The 18,853-nt window shown below is 37.8% G+C and overlaps 1 protein-coding gene across 1 annotated transcript; it reads right to left on the reverse strand.

Annotated features, from left to right (window-relative positions):
* Nucleotides 1-4,093: 4,093 nt before the first annotated feature.
* Nucleotides 4,094-16,458, reverse strand: dmrt2a (doublesex and mab-3 related transcription factor 2a). Its single transcript, XM_055887892.1, has 4 exons — nt 16,240-16,458; nt 15,561-16,006; nt 14,915-15,017; nt 4,094-5,808 (listed from the first exon to the last, which is right to left on the reverse strand). Exons 2-4 carry the CDS (start codon nt 15,921-15,923, stop codon nt 4,568-4,570), a joined length of 1,707 nt encoding a protein of 568 aa, XP_055743867.1. The 5' UTR covers nt 15,924-16,006; nt 16,240-16,458; the 3' UTR covers nt 4,094-4,567.
* Between the last annotated feature and the right edge of the window lie 2,395 nt (nt 16,459-18,853).

An 18,853-nucleotide genomic window follows, 5' to 3' on the forward strand; every position in this document is an offset into this window, starting at 1 on the left:
CCAGTCCATTCTCAATCCCTCCTGGATCCATCTACAGCCCTCTGCTTCATCCAGTCCATTCTCATCCCCTCCTGGATCCATCTACAGCCCTCTGCTTCATCCAGTCCATTCTCAATCCCTCCTGGATACATCTACAGCCCTCTGCTTCATACAGTCCATTCTCATTCCCTCCTGGATCCTCCATCTACAGCCCTCTGCTTCATCCAGTCCATTCTCATTCCCTCCTGGATCCTCCATCTACAGCCCTCTGCTTCATCCAGTCCATTCTCATTCCCTCCTGGATCCTCCATCTACAGCCCTCTGCTTCATCCAGTCCATTCTCATACCCTCCTGGATCCATGTACAGCCCTCTGCTTCATCCAGTCCATTCTCATTCCCTCCTGGATCCATCTACAGCCCTCTGCTTCATCCAGTCCATTCTCAATCCCTCCTGGATCCATCTACAGCCCTCTGCTTCATCCAGTCCATTCTCATTCCCTCCTGGATCCTCCATCTACAGCCCTCTGCTTCATCCTGTCCATTCTCAATCCCTCCTGGATCCATCTACAGCCCTCTGCTTCATCCAGTCCATTCTCATTCCCTCCTGGATCCATCTACAGCCCTCTGCTTCATCCAGTCCATTCTCAATCCCTCCTGGATCCATCTACAGCCCTCTGCTTCATCCAGTCCATTCTCAATCCCTCCTGGATCCTCCATCTACAGCCCTCTGCTTCATCCAGTCCATTCTCAATCCCTCCTGGATCCATCTACAGCCCTCTGCTTCATCCAGTCCATTCTCAATCCCTCCTGGATCCATGTACAGCCCTCTGCTTCATCCATTCCATTCTCATTCCCTCCTGGATCCATCTACAGCCCTCTGCTTCATCCAGTCCATTCTCATTCCCTCCTGGATCCATCTACAGCCCTCTGCTTCATCCAGTCCATTCTCATTCCCTCCTGGATCCATCTACAGCCCTCTGCTTCATCCAGTCCATTCTCATTCCCTTCTGGATCCTCCATCTACAGCCCTCTGCTTCATCCAGTCCATTCTCATTCCCTCCTGGATCCTCCATCTACAGCCCTCTGCTTCATCCAGTCCATTCTCATTCCCTCCTGGATCCTCCATCTACAGCCCTCTGCTTCATCCAGTCCATTCTCATTCCCTCCTGGATCCATCTACAGCCCTCTGCTTCATCCAGTCCATTCTCAATCCCTCCTGGATCCTCCATCTACAGCCCTCTGCTTCATCCAGTCCATTCTCATTCCCTCCTGGATCCATCTACAGCCCTCTGCTTCATCCAGTCCATTCTCAATCCCTCCTGGATCCATCTACAGCCCTCTGCTTCATCCAGTCCATTCTCATCCCCTCCTGGATCCTCATTCTCACATATATTCCATTTCCTCAAGGAACATTCAAAACCAATTTCAATGTCTGTTCCTTAAACTCGTGAAATGTTGCTAAGAATTTACTAAAATATACGAGATAGGACCAGACTTGAATGCAGCTCCCTAGCAACTCAACAGGCACAAGCTGCTTGAACTAGTTGCCTTGTACGCAGCTCCTCAACAAGCATCATCTGCAACTCATTGGTAATCAGCCTCCCAACACCTGTCCTCTCCTTAAATCACCCCTGCCACCCTACGGAAACCAAACGAACATTCCTCCCCTTTGTTCTGCAGTGCATGTGGCGTTGCACGACACCGTGTGTTAGTAGCCTTATCAAGTTGCATCCCTCTTCGTCACCTCCTATCTGGTATCTCTTACACAGCATCCTAGTGTGTACATGTAAGTCAGAATATATTCAGTGATAAGAAGTAGAAGCTCAGCTCATTGAGAAGTCAGAATAAAAAACCTAGCTTGACCAGTCTTGACTAGTTTACTCTGGAAGCTCATGCATCTTTACACATGCTAATATCCTCCAAAGCCTTGTCTATTTATTCCATTTGATTTAACCTTTATTTAACTAGGTAAGTCAGTTAAGAACAAATTCTTATTTGCAATGACGGCCTACCCCGACCAAACCCGGACGGCTCTGGGCCAATTGCGCGCCGCCCTATGAGACTCCCGATCACGGCCGGATGTGATACAGCCTGGATGGTACTGATATCACGCCCGGTTCTGTTCAGCATTCTACTCTAAACATGTATTTAGTAGGCCTATAACCTAGTTCATACATTCATTAATTGTCTTAATGAGAATGATAAAGTGAATAGAGTCTACATTCATACAATCATCAGTTAAATCAAACTTTTTTAAATGAGTTAACCGTTTTAACTAGGCAAGTCATTTGAAGTGCATTTAAAATTGCAACTTAAAACAAATGAAATGAAAAAACAAGCACAGCAATAAGAGATCAAATGTCAAAGAACATAAAGCACAAAGGCATCATTGATTTAAGGCCAAGTTAAAGGTGGTATTGATTAAAGGCCAAGTTAAAGGTGGTATTGATTAAAGGCCAAGTTAAAGGTGTCATTGATTTAAGGCCAAGTTAAAGGCATCATTGATTAAAGGCCAAGTTAAAGGTGTTATTGATTAAAGGCCAAGTTAAAGGTGGTATTGATTAAAGGCCAAGTTAAAGGTGTCATTGATTTAAGGCCAAGTTAAAGGCATCATTGATTAAAGGCCAAGTTAAAGGTGTCATTGATTAAAGTCCAGGCTAAAGGTGTCACTGATGCTGGTTCACAATATAAAGTTCCATATAAAATAGATTATAAAAAGATTGATACACTTTACAAAATAAACACAATGACATCATCAAACATTTCACTGAATAAAAATATAAACGCAACATGCAATACTTTCAAATATTTTACTGAGTTACAGATCACAAGGAAATCAGTCAACTGAAATGAATTTGGCCCTAATCTATGGATTTCACATGACTGGGAATACACATATGCATCTGTTGGTCACAGATACCTTAAAACAAGTAGGGGTCTGAATAGAAACCCAGTCAGTATCTGGTGTGACCACCATTTGCCTCCTGCAGCACGGCACATCTCCTTCACATAGAGTTGATCAGGCTGTTGACTGTGGCCTGTGGAATGTTGTCCCACTCCTCTTCAATGGCTGTGGGAAGTTGATGGATATTAGTGGGAACTGGACCACGCTGTCGTACACCTCGATCCAGAGCATCCCAAACATGATCAACGGATGACATGTCTGGTGAATATGCAGGCCATGGAAGAACTGGGACATTTTCAGCTTCCAGGAGTTGCGTCCAGATCCTTGTGACACGGGGCCGTGCATTATCATGCTGAAACATGAGGTGATGGCGGCGGATGAATGGCGCGACAATGGACCTCAGGATCTCGTCACGGTATCTCTGTGATTTCAAATTGCCATGACTAAAATGCAAGCTGGAGACTCATATCTCCCTCACTAGCTTTAAGCACCAGCTGTCAGAGCAGCTCACAGTTCACTGCACCTGTAAATAGCCCATCCAACTACCTACCTCATCCCCATACTGTATTTATTTATTCATCTTGCTGCTTTGCACCCCAGTATCTCTACTCGCACATTCATCTTCTGTACATTCTACCATTCCAGTGTTTAATTGCTATATTGTAATTACTTCACCACCATGGCCTATTTATTGCCTTACCTCCCTTATCCTACCTTATTTGCGCACAATGTATATAGACTTTTTCTACTGTATTATTGACTATGTTTGTTTTACTCCATGTGTAAATCTGTGTTGTTGTATGTGTCGCTTTGCTTTATCTTGGCCAGGTCACAGTTGTAAATGAGAACTTGTTCTCAACTGGCCTATCTGGTTAAATAAAGGTGACATAAAATAAATAACTAAAAATAAAATAGTTTTCTGTTCATATAGAAAAACCTCCTCGTGTTCGTATATTATTTTACGTTCCGCTCTTGTGACTGTTCACACTTTAAGGCCATAACAATAATTTTTTTAAGTCATAATACATAGGTCATTTAATGTAACAATAGGGTTAATAAATCAAATGAGTGTTAAGTGATAACTCAATAGGGTTAAATTAAATCAAATGTAATGTTACCACACTATATAATGACAAACCAAACCTAATACAATAGGGGTTGACTCTTTATAAAGTTTATTGACACATTACATGGCAACATTTAAAGTGATACATTTAAATACTCTACACCATAAAGAGATTTACTGCTGGTATAAAATATAACATCCATATTAACATGTTCATTACTGGTGGAAGTGTTTCTGTTATTACAACAGCACAGTGTCAGACACATGCATCTAATTGTGTGTGTGTGTGTGTGTGTGTGTGTGTGTGTGTGTGTGTGTGTGTGTGTGTGTGTGTGTGTGTGTGTGTGTGTGTGTGTGTGTGTATGTGTGTGTGTGTGTGTGTGTGTGTGTGTGTGTGTGTGTGTGTGTGTGTGTGCCCATGTCAAAAACGGATTGTCCACAGGGTAGTTCGGCAAATGGTTGGTCCATCTGTAGACCAGTGGGCCAGTCTAAATTCAGGGTTTGTGCAAAATAGTAATTATTTAGCCGATAACGGAGACCTCAAAGCAGAAAAACGGGCCAAGGTATCACAAATTGCCAGGTAGGTTTTTGGTCCCTGTTCATCAGATAGACTGTTATTACTGTGAAGCCCTGTTCATAGCAGGTGACGGTCTCTTCAGAATGGCCTCGACAGAGAAGGACAGGGACTCGCTGGACACCACCTTGGTTCCAGCTGACGTAGCCAGAAACTCCTTGCTGCATCTATCAGAATCTTTGAAACTGTAGAAGTCCTTAGAAGGTCCTTCACGGTACTTTCTGGTTGCTTCCTCCAGCAGTTCTTTACAGTAGGGACGCCGGAGCTCGACCCCGGCCCCAGTCCCAGCTCTCTCCCCAGCCCCAGCTCCTACCTCAGCCCTAGCCCTCTCTCTCTCTCCAGCCCCGTCCCTAGCCTTCTCACTCAGTGTCTGCTGGATGAGTGAGTGAAAAGAGTTGAGCTTCATGGATAGTGTGTGTTTGGCGCTGTCCTTGCTCAGCTTGTTCAGGACATGTTCGTGGCTAGGGTGGTGAGGGTGAGGCTGGGAGTGAGGTTGGAGGTGAGGTGTACTAGGGGGGAAGGCCTGTCCGAAGCCTCTCTTCGGCGGAGAGAAGGCTGATCGTTTGCAGTGCCCCCCCTGGGTGAGAGGGGCCTGGGACTGTGCGGGGCAATCCTGCAGCTGGGGTTCAGAACCCTCGGGGAGGCCCGCTGCAAATCTCGAACCCTTCAGCTTGGTGGCCGAGGTGGGGGTGGCGGTTGCCATGGCGTCGAGGTCGGGCGGCAGGCTCTCTGCCGCTGCGGCCATCATTCTGGGCTCCCAGGCCGCACCTGGCTTCATGTTCTGGACGGCCGTGGCGTTGAGCAGGCACTGCTGGTACAGAAGGGAGGGGCCACGCGGCCACACCATAAACCCCCGTGGAGAGGTCAGAGGAGAGGTCAGAGGGTACTGGCGGTAGGTGGTCGCCACGGAGACATTGGAGGAGATGAGCTCCATGTTGCCGGGGCCGGCGGAGTACTGCAGGGAGAGGTCCACACAGCTGGGCGACAGGAAGTGACAGAGGTCCTTGTTGTTGTGGTGAAGCTCCTCCGGGGCGGAGGCCGAGTAGGCCGTCTTGTAGGACTTGTACTCTGCAGCATGGCGGACCAAACTGTTGGGGAAGAGCAGAGAGGCTGTAGCAGCCTGGGAGGGTTCTAGCAGCTCTCTCTCCTTGTACTCTCTCTCCAGCATGACACTCTCCAGCTCTTTGTCAGCGAACGCTCTCCTCTTCCTCATCCTGTCGCTGAGGGGGGGTGGGAGGGGGGGGCTGGCCCCCATGTACGGATCACCCTGCACCGGGCGGTACCCTGAGAGGAGACAGGACAGGGAGGAGGGTAGATAACATAGCGATACTATATCATACTAATATAATACTATATCATACTAATATAATACTATATCATACTAATATAATACTATATCATACTAATATAATACTATATCATACTAATATAATACTATATCGTACTAATATAATACTATACAATTCTAATACAATACTATATAATATGCTATTCTATTTCATTCTGGGCTAGACTTGATGTTTTGGTTCAGCTATGAAGTAACTAGTGAAATATACTTGATGTTTTGGTTCAGCTATGAAGTAACTAGTGAAGTATACTTGATGTTTTGGTTCAGCTATGAAGTAACTAGTGAAGTATACTTGATGTGTTAATTGCATTGAATGAAATTATATCAAGGTTACATTCTGGAGGCATATTGGATCATCAAGGTTTATCAATAGTTTAGACATTTAGCAAATGTCCATTCATATGTCTGACGCTTGGTTGACCTACACTAGTATACCAGGAAGTATTAATTTTGCTCTTAGACTAAAATATTTATATTTTTTAAATCTACAATTTTATTCTGCCAGCTAACTTTTATTTGAAACCTAGAAAATAAGGATATCATAACAGGTCTGTGCTTACGGAAGTTAAACTGTCCACAGAGCAATGAGGAGGAGGTTTAATTGAAACGGAAAGGGACAGAAATCCAAGAAACACTACAAGAAGGAAAGAGAAGAGAAAGATGAAGCAACATCATTATAACAGAGATTATCATTATTTATTAATGGAGGAGAGGAGATGATAGAGATTATCATTATGTATTAATGGAGGAGAGGAGATGATAGAGATGATAGGGATTATCATTATGTATTAATAGAGGAGAGGAGATGATAGAGATTATCATTATGTATTAATGGACGAGAGGAGATAGAGATTATCATTATGTTTTAATGGAGGAGAGGAGATGATAGAGATGATAGAGATTATCATTATGTATTAATGGAGGAGAGGAGATGATAGAGATGATAGAGATTATCATTATGTATTAATGGAGGAGAGGAGATGATAGAGATTATCATTATGTATTAATGGACGAGAGGAGATAGAGATTATCATTATGTATTAATGGAGGAGAGGAGATGATAGAGATTATCATTATGTACTAATGGAGGAGAGGAGATGATAGAGATTATCATTATGTATTAATGGAGGAGAGGAGATGATAGAGATGATAGAGATTATCATTATGTATTAATGGAGGAGAGGAGATGATAGAGATTATCATTATGTATTAATGGAGGAGAGGAGATGATAGAGATTATCATTATGTATTAATGGAGGAGAGGAGATGATAGAGATGATAGAGATTATCATTATGTATTAATGGAGGAGAGGAGATAGAGATTATCATTATGTTTTAATGGAGGAGAGGAGATGATAGAGATGATAGAGATTATCATTATGTATTAATGGAGGAGAGGAGATGATAGAGATGATAGAGATTATCATTATGTATTAATGGAGGAGAGGAGATGATAGAGATTATCATTATGTATTAATGGACGAGAGGAGATAGAGATTATCATTATGTTTTAATGGAGGAGAGGAGATGATAGAGATGATAGAGATTATCATTATGTATTAATGGAGGAGAGGAGATGATAGAGATGATAGAGATTATCATTATGTATTAATGGAGGAGAAGAGATGATAGAGATTATCGTTATGTATTAATGGAGGAGAGGAGATGATAGAGATTATCATTATGTATTAATGGAGGAGAGGAGATGATAGAGATGATCATTATGTATTAATGGAGGAGAGGAGATGATAGAGATGATCATTATGTATTAATGGAGGAGAGGAGATGATAGAGATGATAGAGATTATCATTATGTATTAATGGAGGAGAAGAGATGATAGAGATTATCATTATGTATTAATGGAGGAGAGGAGATGATAGAGATGATCATTATGTATTAATAGAGGAGAGGAGATGATAGAGATGATAGAGATTATCATTATGTATTAATGGAGGAGAAGAGATGATAGAGATTATCATTATGTATTAATGGAGGAGAGGAGATGATAGAGATTATCATTATGTATTAATGGACGAGAGGAGATAGAGATTATCATTATGTTTTAATGGAGGAGAGGAGATGATAGAGATGATAGAGATTATCATTATGTATTAATGGAGGAGAGGAGATGATAGAGATGATAGAGATTATCATTATGTATTAATGGAGGAGAAGAGATGATAGAGATTATCATTATGTATTAATGGAGGAGAGGAGATGATAGAGATTATCATTATGTATTAATGGAGGAGAGGAGATGATAGAGATGATAGAGATTATCATTATGTATTAATGGAGGAGAGGAGATGATAGAGATGATAGAGATTATCATTATGTATTAATGGAGGAGAAGAGATGATAGAGATTATCATTATGTATTAATGGAGGAGAGGAGATGATAGAGATTATCATTATGTATTAATGGACGAGAGGAGATAGAGATTATCATTATGTTTTAATGGAGGAGAGGAGATGATAGAGATGATAGAGATTATCATTATGTATTAATGGAGGAGAGGAGATGATAGAGATGATAGAGATTATCATTATGTATTAATGGAGGAGAAGAGATGATAGAGATTATCATTATGTATTAATGGAGGAGAGGAGATGATAGAGATTATCATTATGTATTAATGGAGGAGAGGAGATGATAGAGATGATAGAGATTATCATTATGTATTAATGGAGGAGAGGAGATGATAGAGATGATAGAGATTATCATTATGTATTAATGGAGGAGAAGAGATGATAGAGATTATCATTATGTATTAATGGAGGAGAGGAGATGAAAGAGATTATCGTTATGTATTAATAGAGGAGAGGAGATGATAGAGATTATCATTATGTATTAATGGAGGAGAGGAGATGATAGAGATGATAGAGATTATCATTATGTATTAATAGAGGAGAGGAGATGATAGAGATAATAGAGATGATAGAGATTATTATTATGTATTAATAGAGGAGAGGAGATGATAGAGATTATCATTATGTATTAATGGAGGAGAGGAGATGATAGAGATGATAGTGATAGAGATTATCATTATGTATTAATAGAGGAGAGGAGATGATAGAGATAATAGAGATGATAGAGATTATTATATGTATTAATAGAGGAGAGGAGATGATAGAGATTATCATTATGTATTAAGGGAGGAGAGGAGATAATAGAGATGATAGAGATGATCATTATGTATTAATGGAGGAGAAGAGATGATAGAGATTATCATTATGTATTAATAGAGGAGAGGAGATGATAGAGATGATAGAGATTATCATTATGTATTAATAGAGGAGAGGAGATGATAGAGATGATCATTATGTATTAATGGAGGAGAGGAGATGATAGAGATTATCATTATGTTTTAATGGAGGAGATGATATGATAGAGATGATAGAGATTATCATTATGTATTAATAGAGGAGAGGAGATGATGGAGATTATCATTATGTATTATTGGAGGAGAGGAGATGATAGAGATTATCATTATGTATTAATGGAGGAGAGGAGATGATAGAGATGATAGAGATTATCATTATGTATTAATGGAGGAGAGGAGATGATAGAGATGATAGAGATTATCATTATGTATTAATAGAGGAGAGGAGATGATAGAGATAATAGAGATGATAGAGATTATCATTAATGTTAATAGAGGAGAGGAGATGATAGAGATTATCATTATGTATTAAGGGAGGAGAGGAGATAATAGAGATGATAGAGATGATCATTATGTATTAATAGAGAAAAGGAGATGATAGAGATGATCATTATGTATTAATTGAGGAGAGGAGATGATAGAGATGATAGAGATTATCATTATGTATTAATGGAGGAGAGGAGATGATAGAGGTGATAGAGATGATCATTATGCATTAATGGAGGAGAGGAGATGATAGAGATTATCATTATGTATTAATGGAGGAGAGGAGATGATAGAGATTATCATTATGTATTAATGGAGGAGAGGAGATGATAGAGATTATCATTATGTATTAATGGAGGAGAGGAGGTGATAGAGATTATCATTATGTATTAATGGAGGAGAGGAGATGATAGAGATTATCATTATGTATTAATGGAGGAGAGGAGATGATAGAGATGATAGAGATTATCATTATGTATTAATAGAGGAGAGGAGATGATAGAGATTATCATTATGTATTAATGGAGGAGAGGAGATGATAGAGATTATCATTATGTATTAATGGAGGAGAGGAGATGATAGAGGTGATAGAGATGATCATTATTTATTAATGGAGGAGAGGAGGTGATAGAGATGATCATTATGTATTAATGGAGGAGAGGAGATGATAGAGATTATACTTATGTGTTAAGGGAGGAGAGGAGATGATAGAGATGATCATTATGTATTAATGGAGGAGAGGAGATGATAGAGATGATAGAGATTATCATTATGTATTAATAGAGGAGAGGAGATGATAGAGATGATCATTATGTATTAATGGAGGAGAGGAGATGATAGAGATTATACTTATGTGTTAAGGGAGGAGAGGAGATGATAGAGATGATCATTATGTATTAATGGAGGAGAGGAGATGATAGAGATGATAGAGATTATCATTATGTATTAATGGAGGAGATGATAGAGATGATCATTATGTATTAATGGAGGAGAGGAGATGATAGAGATGATCATTATGTATTAATGGAGGAGAGGAGATGATAGAGATTATACTTATGTGTTAAGGGAGGAGAGGAGATGATAGAGATGATCATTATGTATTAATGGAGGAGAGGAGATGATAGAGATTATCATTATGTATTAATGGAGGAGAGGAGATGATAGAGATGATAGAGATTATCATTATGTATTAATGGAGGAGAGGAGATGATAGAGATGATAGAGATTATCATTATGTATTAATGGAGGAGAAGAGATGATAGAGATTATCATTATGTATTAATGGAGGAGAGGAGATGAAAGAGATTATCGTTATGTATTAATAGAGGAGAGGAGATGATAGAGATTATCATTATGTATTAATGGAGGAGAGGAGATGATAGAGATGATAGAGATTATCATTATGTATTAATAGAGGAGAGGAGATGATAGAGATAATAGAGATGATAGAGATTATTATTATGTATTAATAGAGGAGAGGAGATGATAGAGATTATCATTATGTATTAATGGAGGAGAGGAGATGATAGAGATGATAGTGATAGAGATTATCATTATGTATTAATAGAGGAGAGGAGATGATAGAGATAATAGAGATGATAGAGATTATTATTATGTATTAATAGAGGAGAGGAGATGATAGAGATTATCATTATGTATTAAGGGAGGAGAGGAGATAGAGATGATAGAGATGATCATTATGTATTAATGGAGGAGAAGAGATGATAGAGATTATCATTATGTATTAATAGAGGAGAGGAGATGATAGAGATGATAGAGATTATCATTATGTATTAATAGAGGAGAGGAGATGATAGAGATGATCATTATGTATTAATGGAGGAGAGGAGATGATAGAGATTATCATTATGTTTTAATGGAGGAGATGATATGATAGAGATGATAGAGATTATCATTATGTATTAATAGAGGAGAGGAGATGATGGAGATTATCATTATGTATTATTGGAGGAGAGGAGATGATAGAGATTATCATTATGTATTAATGGAGGAGAGGAGATGATAGAGATGATAGAGATTATCATTATGTATTAATGGAGGAGAGGAGATGATAGAGATGATAGAGATTATCATTATGTATTAATAGAGGAGAGGAGATGATAGAGATAATAGAGATGATAGAGATTATCATTAATGTTAATAGAGGAGAGGAGATGATAGAGATTATCATTATGTATTAAGGGAGGAGAGGAGATAATAGAGATGATAGAGATGATCATTATGTATTAATAGAGAAAAGGAGATGATAGAGATGATCATTATGTATTAATTGAGGAGAGGAGATGATAGAGATGATAGAGATTATCATTATGTATTAATGGAGGAGAGGAGATGATAGAGGTGATAGAGATGATCATTATGTATTAATGGAGGAGAGGAGATGATAGAGATTATCATTATGTATTAATGGAGGAGAGGAGATGATAGAGATTATCATTATGTATTAATGGAGGAGAGGAGATGATAGAGATTATCATTATGTATTAATGGAGGAGAGGAGGTGATAGAGATTATCATTATGTATTAATGGAGGAGAGGAGATGATAGAGATTATCATTATGTATTAATGGAGGAGAGGAGATGATAGAGATGATAGAGATTATCATTATGTATTAATAGAGGAGAGGAGATGATAGAGATTATCATTATGTATTAATGGAGGAGAGGAGATGATAGAGATTATCATTATGTATTAATGGAGGAGAGGAGATGATAGAGGTGATAGAGATGATCATTATTTATTAATGGAGGAGAGGAGGTGATAGAGATGATCATTATGTATTAATGGAGGAGAGGAGATGATAGAGATTATACTTATGTGTTAAGGGAGGAGAGGAGATGATAGAGATGATCATTATGTATTAATGGAGGAGAGGAGATGATAGAGATGATAGAGATTATCATTATGTATTAATAGAGGAGAGGAGATGATAGAGATGATCATTATGTATTAATGGAGGAGAGGAGATGATAGAGATTATACTTATGTGTTAAGGGAGGAGAGGAGATGATAGAGATGATCATTATGTATTAATGGAGGAGAGGAGATGATAGAGATGATAGAGATTATCATTATGTATTAATGGAGGAGAGGAGATGATAGAGATGATCATTATGTATTAATGGAGGAGAGGAGATGATAGAGATGATCATTATGTATTAATGGAGGAGAGGAGATGATAGAGATTATACTTATGTGTTAAGGGAGGAGAGGAGATGATAGAGATGATCATTATGTATTAATGGAGGAGAGGAGATGATAGAGATGATAGAGATTATCATTATGTATTAATAGAGGAGAGGAGATGATAGAGATGATCATTATGTATTAATGGAGGAGAGGAGATGATAGAGATGATCATTATGTATTACTAGAGGAGAAGAGATGATAAAGATGATAGAGATGATAGAGATTATCATTGTGTATTAATAGAGGAGATGATAGAGATGATAGAGATTATCATTATATATTAATAGAGGAGAGGAGATGATAGAGATTATCATTATGTATTAATAGAGGAGAGGAGATGATAGAGATGATAGAGATGATAGAGATTATTATTATGTTTTAATAGAGGAGAGGAGATGATAGAGATGATAGAGATGATAGAGATGATACAGATTATCATTATGTATTAATAGAGGAGAGGAGATGATAGAGATTATCATTATGTATTAATGGAGGAGAGGAGATAATAGAGATGATAGAGATGATCATTATTTATTAATAGAGGAGAGGAGATGATAGAGATGATCATTATGTATTAATGGAGGAGAGGAGATGATAGAGATGATAGAGATTATCATTATGTATTAATAGAGGAGAGGAGATGATAGAGATTATCATTATGTATTAATGGAGGAGAGGAGATGATAGAGATGATCATTATGTATTAATGGAGGAGAGGAGATGATAGAGATTATCATTATGTATTAATGGAGGAGAGGAGATGATAGAGATGATCATTATGTATTAATGGAGGAGAGGAGATAGAGATTATCATTATGTATTAATAGAGGAGAGGAGATAATAGAGATGATAGAGATGATCATTATTTATTAATAGAGGAGAGGAGATGATAGAGATTATCATTATGTATTAATGGAGGAGAGGAGATGATAGAGATGATAGAGATTATCATTATGTATTAATGGAGGAGAGGAGATGATAGAGATGATAGAGATTATCATTATGTATTAATGGAGGAGAGGAGATGATAAATAGGCTACAACACCAGTTGATTCAGTAACACCATTACCAGTAAAAAGGACATACTGCCTTACTTAACAATATAATAGAATAGGATAGACTAGACTAGAATATAATAGGATAGGATAGAATAGAATATAATAGGATAGACTAGAATATAATAGGATAGAATATAATAGGATAGAATATAATAGGATAGAATAGAATATAATAGGATAGACTAGACTAGAATATAATAGGATAGACTAGACTAGAATATAATAGGATAGAATATAATAGGATAGAATATAATAGGATAGGATATAATAGGATAGACTAGAATATAATAGGATAGACTAGAATATAATAGGATAGACTAGAATATAATAGGATAGACTAGAATATAATAGGATAGACTAGAATATAATAGGATAGGATAGAATATAATAGGATAGGATAGAATATAATAGGATAGGATAGAATATAATAGGATAGGATAGACTAGAATATAATAGGATAGACTAGAATATAATAGGATAGGATAGAATAGAATATAATAGGATAGACTAGAATATAATAGGATAGAATATAATATAATAGGATAGGATAGAATATAATAGGATAGGATAGGATAGAATATAATAGGATAGAATAGAATATAATAGGATAGAATAGGATAGAATATAATAGGATAGAATATAATAGGATAGGATATAATAGGATAGGATAGAATATAATATAATAGGATAGAATATAATAGGATAGAATATAATAGGATAGGATAGACTAGAATATAATAGGATAGGATAGAATAGAATATAATAGAATATAATAGGATAGAATATAATAGGATAGGATAGAATAGAATATAATAGAATATAATAGGATAGAATATAATAGGATAGGATAGAATATAATAGGATAGGATAGACTAGAATATAATAGGATAGAATAGAATATAGTAGGATAGACTAGAATATAATAGGATAGGATAGAATATAATAGGATAGGATAGAATATAATAGGATAGTATATAATAGGATAGGATAGAATATAATAGGATAGAATATAATAGGATAGTATAGAATATAATAGGATAGACTAGAATATAATAGGATAGACTAGAATATAATAGGATAGACTAGAATATAATAGGATAGAATATAATAGAACCGCTGTACCTTCCAGAATGCTCTTAGCCAGCATGGTTGATGGTCTGATGTGTCTCTGGTAAATAGCTCTTCTCTCCGCTGGAATCTGCTTCCCACAAATTCCCTTTTTATCCTGATAAAATTACAGAACAAATTAATTAAATCAAATCATTATTTCAGAGGCCATATTATGGTGTTTTCAAATTATTATTTAATACGAGTCACATTTTTTAAAAGTAATACCAAGATGTATTTCCATGTACTTATATTTAGTGATGTGAATTTACAATTTAGATGACGGTAAGGTTTCTTGTAAACCCATTCTGAGTTTATCCTCCCCACAGGTTACTTTGATTGGTGTGAAAATAAATAAAATAAACGTTATAAACCAAAACTAAACTTGATCATTAAAAAATAGTATTTATTACAATGTGCTACTTCTCTCTCAGTCGTATCATTTCAATGCTAAACAGACAAACTAAGGAACATGTCACAATTTGTCTGGTTGAAGAAAAAAAAAAGTACAATGAAGAAAATCGAGATCTACAGTACTGCCAACATTGTTACCTCCCAAAATCCTGGTGAAAATAAGGAGTTTTACACCCTCTCGAATGATCTAAAACACACACCACCTTAAAATAGTAATGCGTATGATTTTAGAGAGGTCCACACACACCTCGGTAGCTTGTTGTCTCCGTAGTGCCACCTGAGCCGCCATGACCCGCTGTCTCTCCACCACCAGAAGACAGTTGGCACACTGGCAGTCCCTCCAGCGGCAGAACCGCTTATGCCCCTTCAGACACGACACCACGCCGTGGTTCCTGCAGCGGGCACACTTCGGCGTCCGGCTCAGCTTCCTCGGTTCGCAGTTCCCGGGGCTGGTGGTCCCCGGCGGCTTGTCATCTCCCTTGGCCCCCGGCTCGTCGTACCCTGCGCCGGGAAGAGAGGAGCTGTAGTCCGAACGGTCTTGGTCGTCGCTCTCGGTCTCCAGACTCTCCACGTCGATCTCAAACTCCGGACTGGAGATATCCTTCATCATATCTGTCGCCTGTCTCCCGGTGCCTCGTACCTCTTTCCAAGTTCTGACTCACACGACGGTTGCCTCACTGCAGTCAGTACAATCTGAAATTAAAATAATGATCCCATTTTATATGTCATTATATCATTGCGGGCAACCTCTAAAAGCTCTGTAGACTTATGTGTCATACGCAAGGGTCTTCATAATATGCTAGTTTAATAAATGGCCAATAAACATATAAATGAGAAATAAACAGAAAGTAACAATTACGTGTAACCCTCCAATCTATGATTTGTCGAAAACGAGTTACATAAATGAGTAAACCCGTTTGACTTACCTCAATGCAGGCTCCTCCAGAAGAGATTTCAACGGTCTTGCCACATCCATCCACTCCTTATTGGAGTTTGTCACTAGTCAGTGAGCTCTGAGCTGATGAACTTGTCTGTGTAACAGCATTGACAGACACCGCTGATAATCCGCTGCTTAATTATTGTTCAATACAGAGATGTCCCAACGTGACAAACACAGACGTTGTCCTGAATCGGTCTGTCACTCCGGTGCGCTCCACAGTTTTCTCCGAGGCTCGAGCTGGAGCGCCACCCCTATGAAGTATTTGGGTGCGCGCGGATTTAATCGTGATTGGCTCGTTTTCAACCCACCGAGCCTATTGGCTGTTCCCGACGTTTTCTTTCTCAATGGAAACGTTTGTAACGGAGTGCAGTTACAATCTAAACAGAACGAGGAAATGATTCATCAACACATTGGGGAGCAGAGAGAGATATAGGTGGCTTGATATAAGATGGCCTCATGATGTAATGGTGGCCTATACTATAGCCTAGGACTAATTCTATGGTAAGAAGCACTATCAGTTGATACACGGGAAGAACTTTGCCTGACAGAAAATACAACGTGTATAGATATCAGTTTCATTCGCCTTTTGATGAACTAGTATTGTTTTTGGGGGAGAAATCACAATTAGGCCCAATTCAACTCTAAATTAATCAACAGCATTTAGGCTTTCATACAATAATAGGCCTATAGTATTTTTTAGCGGTTGGGCTTTTAGTTGGTTATCGTCTATAATATGCATGACATTTTATTTTTATTTTTTAATTTTTTGTATATTTGTTTGGACCTCTAATAATGCTATTCAAATTTGCAGGTAAAGACAAAAAATGGCTTTTCATTTGTATTCATTTAGATAACAACATATTGAGAATTTGAAGATCTAGTTACTATTAAAATATTACTCAAAATAATTCTCAATAATATTATAATCAGCTGCAAGATATGACTAAACTAATAATTCTCAATAATATTATAATCAGCTGCAAGATATGACTAAACTATCCCTGCATTTTGTACAAGGATAGAATGTACTCGTTGTCAGGCAGCATCTTTATTTTAGATGATAAAATCTTGGTTCTCAAATAATTGTATTACATTCTTCTAGGCCTAACATGTTTTATTAAAGCACCGACAGGCCTACTAGAGCTGCTATTGAGGTGCCTATAAACTGGGAAGTTAGCCGGTAGCCTAGTTGGTTGTTCCATTACCTAATCACCTCCCAGTCAGTGTGAGCAGCTGGAGTTAGTGAGACAAAGTGACACAGTACAGATTGGGCTGATTAGAAAGTTGACACAACAAACGCCTCTGTGAAAACACATTGTCAGCATGCGGGACTAGATAATACAAAACACAACTCTCACTGCGTGCCTGCCCCGACCGACAGACCGACAGACTGACAGACCGGGGAGTTCGTTATGATACACATACTGCGACATGAAAAGAAATCTCCAGAATGTCAGCTATAGATCAACAGACTGGTGTTTCAATAAGTGCGATGTAAATGTGACATCCTAGGAATGTAGAGGTTATCCCCTTGAAAACCAATAGGTTAGGGAGCCGTGCAGCGTAAAGTGACACCGGACAATAGGAACAATGTTGACCGGGCCAGAAGAGTTTTCTGTTTGTCTTAACCACGGGAGAGAAGACTCATTCGGAGATCGATTTTACGTGTGTTTCAGACGCTTCTGTTGTAGACCAATACATTTGATTAATTGCGATTTTATTTTGAGGAACCATATATGTTGAAGCCGTTTCCTTCAATTTGGTGCCGCCATGAATACAAAAAGTAAAGGAAACAAACATGTGTCCCTGAACAAGGCGGTTAACCCACCGTTCCTAGGCCGTCATTGTAAAGAAGAATTTGTTCTTAACTGACTTGCCTAGTTAAATAAAACATGTAATAGTGAACATGTTGAGTCGCTCCTTTTAAAATAGGGGGGTATTTAAATACATGGCAGCTTTCAGAACATGTGGAGTCGGTCCACAGGAGGATTACGGCCACATGCAAGACACGGTTCTCAATCTTTTCCACAATGAGGTTCCTTTGAAAAATATTAGATGATACACAACCTATCCAGGCATATAAGGAATTGCATTATATAAGTCTATTCCCTTTTGCGCGTTGTCTAAAATGTTGCAAAAATAATTCAACAACTAGAAACATGATGAAATAGTCTGTACCAGCTGGGTGATACTAAATTCATTATTTCATAAAGATGAATTGTTCTCTGGACATTAGCAGTTGTCTTAGGTTATTACCTACACAACGATAAAACACAACCACACTTTACTACACAACGATAAAACACAACCACACTTTACTACACTACAATAAAACACAATCACGCTTTTAGGCTTATGCATAATAAATGATCTGATTCATTAAAACTGTGCAAATTTGCTTGAATAATTTATCTGAAAGAGCTGATGGGAAATATTCGTTTGCCATTATATATTTTTTTATAACATTTTATTTAACCTTTATTTAACTAGGCAAGTCAGTTAAGAACAAATTCTTATTTACAATTTACAAATTTACAATTTGTGAAATACAACATGTATTTCATAATTATTTAAATTGAGTGTGTTTTGGGAAATAGGTC

This window comes from Salvelinus fontinalis, chromosome 28 (genome assembly GCF_029448725.1).
Source record: "Salvelinus fontinalis isolate EN_2023a chromosome 28, ASM2944872v1, whole genome shotgun sequence".
NCBI lineage: Eukaryota > Metazoa > Chordata > Actinopteri > Salmoniformes > Salmonidae > Salvelinus > Salvelinus fontinalis.